The sequence below is a fragment of the Pollachius pollachius genome (assembly GCF_949987615.1).
Source record: "Pollachius pollachius genome assembly, chromosome: 1".
In the NCBI taxonomy this organism is placed as follows: Eukaryota; Metazoa; Chordata; class Actinopteri; order Gadiformes; family Gadidae; genus Pollachius; species Pollachius pollachius.
In genome coordinates this window covers 5,815,389-5,822,888 of record NC_136934.1, presented here as the reverse complement: position 1 = coordinate 5,822,888, position 7,500 = coordinate 5,815,389, and the positions used below count along the sequence as shown (strand labels likewise).

Below are 7,500 nucleotides of genomic sequence, written 5' to 3'. Positions count from 1 at the left end.
GAATCACACACGCACACGCGGGCGCACACATGCACACGCACACACGCAGAAGCACATAACAAATAACTGCCCTTCTTTCAAAAACCTTTCTCTCCCTCCAACCCTGCGAGTGTGTTCAGCGGCTGGCAGTGTATCAAACATGCTTTCAGCCATCGGTGGTGAAACACGTCATGGCCAAAACTTGCATCACAAGTGGCGGCGGTTTTGCCGGACTCGAAAGAGTCGAGTGCCTTTGGAGCGGTTTGCTTTTAAAAAACAAACCGGGGCGTTTAAAAGGAGACAATAGCGCTCGCACTTGACGCGCAGCGCAGCAGAGTCTGACGCGCTGAGAGGGCTTTCCAGTGGCAACACACCAACCGACGGGTGGAGGGAGAGAGGAGAGGCAGCTGAATGCCGGCGTTTAAGTGTGGTCTAGGTGGGTTTATTCAGCCCTGAACCGGCGCGGTCTTGTCGTTAAGCACAACCGGATAGAACGTTTAATAGACAAATAAATGATCCATTACCGAAGTTATATAACGTTCTATAACGTAACAAATATGTTAATCGGAAAAACAAAGCCAGCCTCCCGAAGTCATACCCTTAAACACTCGCTGCAGTTGCCTGAGCCGTTGCCTGCCTCTGTTTTTTTATTTTGTCATTTTGCTTCCCCGTTGTTGGCGGTTAACCTCGCCTGCCCCTCTCGCGCGGGCCCGTTTGAGCGCGCTCACACCGGCGAATCCGAGAGCTCAGCATTAAGGCAGAGCCTCCGTCGGGTCAATTGCTCCCAGGTCCCTTCTACACAAACGCCGGCGGGCCGCCACACGGTTAAAGCGGGCCGTCGTCCACCGGTAGCGGCTGAGTGAGCTGAAAGCCCCCCCGCTAGCTGGAGGGGCTCGATGGCAGAGAGTGCTGTTGGCGCGATAACAGCGAAGCGTTGGTGTACGCGGGCGTCTCCTGCCCTGCCGCTGACCCGCTAAGTCGCCCTCCCGCTTGACTCGGGATGAGCGCGACAAGCTGATGTCAAGTTGTGTAGATTAGTCCGTTCTGACGCGTGTCGTGGTTAATGATATAGAACGTGTCAGCTCGGTTTGTCCTCCCTAACCTCAGATCCTGCAGTTCTTCAATCTTTGCAGAACTTCTGTGACCGCACGGAGGCAGGGCCGGAAAGTACAGCGAGAAAGGGGCTAAGTTCGGCCTTGTTTCCTGTTTCGCTACAGAGGAGATATATACGACCGAACATAAACTCATTTGTGTGAGCGGATGAAGGTTCCAGAAGGGTTTTTTTTTAACTGTGCGTTACTACAGGGGAAAGTCTACACAGTGTTGATCTGAAGCCTTTACAGACACTACAGTTTACGAGCGCCTGGCTGAGTCTGTGTTCTACGCGCTTACAGTTCCTCAATCAATCACGAGGTGAAAGTTCACCCAGATCTGTGCTCGGCTGCAATCAGTCCTTAGATATTAATCCGGGAATCTGATTCATGAGACCATCTCTCCCCCCGCATTCATGTACCGACTCAAACCCCAACCGCCGTGCTTGAGAGTTTACCTCCTCTGATCTCTCCCCTTCCCCCCCCCCCCCCACAGGGTCAGCCCTGCTCCGGCACATGGACGGCGATGGGACCCCCTTCTCGGACCCGCCCCTCGACCCCGCCGAGTGGGCGGAGCTCCTGCTGAGCGCGCGGGCGGGCGACGCGGCCCTGCTGCTGCAGCCGGCGGCGGAGGGCCGGTACCTCCCCCTGTTGGAGGCGGGCTCCAGCCTGCTCACCAACCTGCTGGTCTCCTACCTGGGGGAGACGGGGCTGCCCGGCTGCACGCGGCCCGGCCACGCCCTGGCCCGGGCCGTGGGGGGGCACCCCCTGCAGGCGGTGACGGGCGGCTGGACGGACCGGCGCGCGGTGCGGCTGGCGGAGGACGCGGCCACGCTGGCCGGGCTCCGGGGCGGCGGGGCCGGGCTGGAGGGCGTGTCCCCGCTGATCAGTGAGTGCCAGGGGGAGAACACCTCCCTCCTCATGGAGGTCCTGAGGCAGCTGGAGACTCAGGGCCGCTCCCCGGGGCTCCGGCTGTGCCACGGGGTCGGCTAGCTGCGCCGCGGGTCGGCTAGCTGCGCCGCGGGGTCGGCTAGCTGCGCCGCGGGTCGGCTAGCTGCGCCGCGGGTCGGCTAGCTGCGCCGCGGGTCGGCTAGCTGCGCCACACGGTCGGTTAGCTGCACCACGGGGTCGGCTAGCTGTACCACGGGGTCGGCTAGCTCTGCCACGGGGTCGGCTAGCTGTGCCACGGGGTCGGCTAGCTGAGCCACGGGGTCGGCTGGTTGTAGCACGGTGTAGCTGTAGCACGATGTAGCTTAGCGCCGCCAGGGGGATGATAGGCATTTATAAAAAAATATATAAAAAATATAGATATTTGTAATATATATATTAAATATTATATATGATATTAAATCTATAAATAATATGTCATATAAATAATGTACGACATGTTATAATATATAATATGTATTTAATATGTTATATATATTATATTATATATTATATTCAATCAAAATAATATTGAATACAATAATATATGATGTATTATAATATATAAAATATATTTAATGTTATATATATTATATATTTTATTCAATCTCTAAATAATATTTAATACAATAATGTATGATGTATTATAATATATAGAATATATTTAATATGTTACATATATTATAATATATATCATGTATGTTGACATCCCATATTCTAAATATGCAAAAAAAAAAAAACAGGCCCAATTATTATAATTGAAACTTCACGCACAAACAGAAAGAAAAAGCTGAGGTCCACAGCTCTGGCTAGACGTTAGAGTCTACAGATGGAGCTTCCCTTATCTGGGGAACAATAGCCACCTCGTGATCTGGGGAGCCGTTCGGCAGAGCAGTAGCAGTAGTAGTTGTTGCTCCACTGGTCTGTAGCGGCGGCTGAAGCAGTGCTGACTGGAGCTAGCTAATAACTGCCAGGTCTTTGTTCCTCGTCCTTTTTTAGAATACACGTCGTTGAGTGAACTTGGAAGCGTTAGCGTTTATAGCGTCTCTCAATATCATCAGGTACATGTTTGCCCAGGGCTGGTCCCAGCTCAAATATCACACCAAGCCCTCTCATTAGTGAATGATATAAAGTACTGCACTCCTTTAAATAGTTATTATTGCTGGGATCAAATGTTTGCGAGTAAGACTTAAAAGCTGTGCCAGTTTAGCCCTAATGAAAGTGAGCTGCTTTCATGAATGTACTGATTTTTCTAATAATATTGCGATTATTGTGCGATTGCTTTTTATTTTCTGAATCAAATGCTGTTTTTTTTACTACTGCTTGCACTCGATCGAGACGCCCACTCAGTTTATCTTTGTATGTTGGGCAGATTTTATACTATTGTTATATTGTTCCATTGAAGAGAAGCCTTTCCATATTCTCAATAAGATCTAAGCTATATTAAAAATAGTTTGGACTGCTCTGGGGAACTGTGAAGCAAATAGATTTACAACATATTTTAGTTTTTTAAGACTCCCCTACCAGTGTGTAGTAGCCAGTATGTGGCCAGCCACTCGCTGCACACTGGCTAGAGGTGTTTAATGATACTAGCCCATTAGAGAACACGGGCTGATTAGGGGGCCACAGGGGTTAACCCCGATTCCTGCGATGCCAGAACCTTTAATGACTTCCGAGAACCTTGGTTTAAAATGGAAAGTGTGTGTGTTTCCACTGTTTTATTTTTGGTCAACGTTGAGGAAATCTTTTCAGGGATTTTTTTATGATGAGATCAAGGGAAAGATATCTTAATGTTAAAAGAATGAGGCAAGACCTAGTTCACAACTGTCCATTACCATACTTTGCAAAATCCAACTTGTAGTTACTCACCCCGATTGTTCGTTATTGTTCATTGCGGTCATATTACCAATAAATAAGATTATTTAAGTAGTAGTTGACTCACTTTTTTCAAGATTGTCTAAATGAATGCAGAAGAAATGATCAACCGGATTTGAGATTGGTCAGTGGAATGAGCGCCCCCTACTGACCATCCATCTAAGGACAGACCAGACCCAGGCCAGCTTACCTTCCACTCACACCTCAAAAACACACAAGAATGACTGGTACTCTTTTTGTTAAATGACATGGAAAACAAAGATGATTTAAAAATATTTAATCTTTCAAAATCATTGACATACATTTTTGGCGCAATACATATTTGCTCAAACCAGAAAAAAATAACAACATAATTTTTTTTTCATAAACATCTCCCTACCCCAAGACACACCCCACCCACCCCCATATAGTCCCATGACCCTGAAACGTCACTGGTGGGAACAGGTCGCATGATGATGACATCACAGGCAGGCAACACCGCAGGCAGAAAGAGAAGCTCCCAGAGACAGAGGGAGGCAGGCATACGCCTACTTCACAAGATCATCAAAACCAGACCATGGATAGGCATACTGTAGAAAATCACAACTAGAAATGGGCTACTGGTCAGCTTTGCACATTGTCATTTAAAAAATAAATAGTCTAAACATGGTGCAAATAAAGGTGACTTCTTTCCTTTTCCTTATTTTACATCGTCCGTCATCCGTTACATTCCTTATATTTTCTCGCATCACATATTTTCCCGCATCATACAAAATAAAAACACTTTGGTTCGCTTGCAAACATAGCTTAAATAATATCACCCTACCCCTCCCAAAATAAACAAAATGAAAAGAAGACGCGGATGAAACGTTTGCACGAGTCTTACCACACACACTCTAACTCTAAAATGATACTGCATACAGTAGTAAACACATATTTCTGTGCTCAAAAAGGGCCCTTGTTCAAGCGATCCGAAAAGTGACAAAGTGTTGTGTGGCGTGGTGGACCATAATCAATCTGCGGCACTTCTGTGGGGTCCGAAAGAGGGGGGGGGGGGGGGGTCTGTCTCGCATTGTCTTTCAAGTGGATTGGAAACAACGACTCTCTGTACTGACCCATGGGAGCCTGTTGATATTGAAGAATGAAGACGGATGTTTTGATGGAGAGAATGAAGGGAGGGAGAGAGAGAGAAAGAGAGAGAGAGAGAAAGAGAGACAGAGCAAGTGGGGGGGGGGGTGAATGTGCAGCGATGCACAGACAGACAGACAGACAGCATGAGAGAACGGAGGAGAAAGCGCACACAGATCATGGAGACTAAAGCGAAAGAAGAGAAGTCGGAATGGGGGAGGAGGAGGCGAGGACGGCGGCCTCCGCGGATGGAGGCAGCGCTGTGATCTTTCAACAGATGCTGGGGAAGAGAGAGGCCCAGGAGACCGGCTTCAGACAGAGGTCGCAACCTCGCTCTCTGACGAACGAGAGGGGAGCCGCAGAGAAAGCAAACCGAGAGAGGGATGATCGGAAAATAAATGGGGGATGTAAAGTAGCAAGACAGACACTGACACGCACACAAATGCACACACACAGACACACAGCGCGGCCTGACATCTCAAACCCCGGTCTACGAGAGTCCACAGTTGTCTTACAGCGGCTTAGATGTGCACATGCACATTGTGTTGTTGGGTGTGCACGTGCATAAGCACTCGAACGCATTAGTGCCCACATCCGTGTACAGCTCAAGGGAAGAGAGAGCGAGAGAGAGACCCATTGTGGAACGCATCACTGCGGAGAGCAGCGCAATAGCTCTTTGATTCCGTAAACATGTACACTCATACGCAATTCGCACACAGACACAGGCGCGCCGAGAGTGCACACATAGGACCCCCTGCTACTCCAAACGAGAGATCAAAGTTGAGCTGTGGGCACAGGAGGTGGGGCGGACGGGGAACGCGGCCAGCCCGGGGCACAGCATCAGAGAGAGATGAAGAGAGGGGGGGAGAGCGTGTGTGTGTGTGTGTGTGTGTGTGTGTGTGTGAATGCGTTTTTAAAGAGAGTGCATTTACAATTGTATGTGTTGTTCGACAAATAATGTGTTTCACGACAGAATCTCACATTCACATACACGTGCGCTCATTTGCGCATGTATGTTTGCATCCAGTGTGTGTGTGATTGTGTATTTGTGTGTTTGTGCGTGTGTGTGTGTGTGTGTGTGTGTGCGTGCATGTGTCCCTGTGTAAGGCTGTGTGCATGTGTGGGTGTGTGTGCGTGCATGTTTGTCAGTTTGCAAGGCAGTGGGCATGTGTGTGTGTGTGTGTGTGTGCGTGTGTGTGTGTGTGTGTGTGTGTGTGTGTGTGTGTGTGTGTGTGTGTGTGTGTGTGTGTGTGTGTGTGTGTGTGTGTGTGTGAGTGTATACTGCATGCACGCCTACTGACACAAACACATGGGTAGATGAGCAGAGGAGAGCAGCCTTTCAAAGCAGATTAGGCCATGTGTGTGTACGCCTAAAGGCCTGTCTGTCTGGCGACACCCGAGCACGGTGACATCTATATCAGCTGGAACAAGCCCAGCCTCTCGCTAACTTCTTGACAGATTGAGGGAATAAGTGGACAATTCACTCGGACTGACTGGCTGAGTCACTGGCTGACTGACTGACTGACTGCTGGTGTTTGACGTGGCAGGGGAAAATGATGCAATCTCCATCTGGCGAGGCGATGTGATTAGTCACTGTTCTGTTCTACTGGCTGCCAGTCGAAAGATGACTATTGGATGAGAGAGTTAACCCACGTTAGCACAGTATGTGCTACAAAACCATGTTTAGGCAAGAGACAGAATCCCATGGGATAATATATAATGTGGAATAGTGAGCAGTAAAGCAGAATGACACAAATGATCTGCCACCGAACATAAAGAAAGTCAAAGGAGCATCCACTCAACCCATGTCGTAGTTAATAAAAGCAGAGTTCGACCCATACACATATCACCAAGGGCGACTGACCACAATACAATCAAACAAAAATAAAAAAACATTACAAAATAAAATACAAAAACGGGATGATACCGCGGGTTGTAAAAGTAGTGTAAGGCTTGTTTGCTATCAAACACAGGGACACACCGTTTCGCTCTACGTGTCACTGGGCCAGCGCGGGCCGTGTGAACGCGCCCTCGCCCTGACCAATGTATGACACGGCCGGAGACATATCACCGCCGTGCCCCTCCGAGCTGTCAGAGCGAGAGAGAGAGGAGAGGAGAGAGAGAGAGAGAGTTTGTCACACATAAACAATGGGTCAGGGCTTCCATGCATCCTCGCGGCAACTTTCTCCCCCCATCAGCACCCTGTCATCATCATCATCATCATCATCATCATCATCATCATCATCATCATAATGAGCTTCATCATCATCACCAGCCTAGCCCATCTTCATCATCGTCCCCCATCAGCATCCCCTCTTCATCATCGCCATCATCTTCATCATTATCACCATGACTAGCCCAGCCCATCTTCATCATCATCGCCACCATAAGAACCATGCACACTACGCCTCATACAGTTTACAAAATAATACAAACGGCAGATTGCCCTGTACATTGTTTACAGTAAAACAAAACAAATGAAAATAGAAAAAACAAAGTAAAGATAGTCGTGAAAAGAGAG

At 48.5% G+C, this 7,500-nt stretch overlaps 2 protein-coding genes across 3 annotated transcripts in view; one reads left to right on the top strand and one right to left on the bottom strand.

Annotated features, from left to right (window-relative positions):
- Window positions 1-2,427, top strand: part of slf1 (SMC5-SMC6 complex localization factor 1) — a 28,379-nt gene extending 25,952 nt beyond the window's left edge. The window contains exon 18 of one of the 2 annotated variants that reach the window (XM_079756778.1): window positions 1,567-2,427. In XM_079756778.1, coding sequence (XP_079612904.1) covers window positions 1,567-2,063 — 497 coding nt within the window. In that variant the 3' untranslated portion in view covers window positions 2,064-2,427. The remainder of the gene's footprint in view (window positions 1-1,566) is intronic. The other variant, XM_079756779.1, reaches the window with a different exon arrangement.
- Window positions 2,428-6,901: 4,474 nt separating this feature from the next.
- The window catches only part of LOC307088325 (multiple C2 and transmembrane domain-containing protein 1-like), a gene marked incomplete at its 5' end in the record, with an annotated part of 120,439 nt that continues 119,840 nt past the window's right edge, over window positions 6,902-7,500 (bottom strand). The window contains one exon of the mRNA XM_079754177.1: window positions 6,902-7,067. Coding sequence (XP_079610303.1) covers window positions 6,977-7,067 — 91 coding nt within the window. The 3' untranslated portion in view covers window positions 6,902-6,976. The remainder of the gene's footprint in view (window positions 7,068-7,500) is intronic.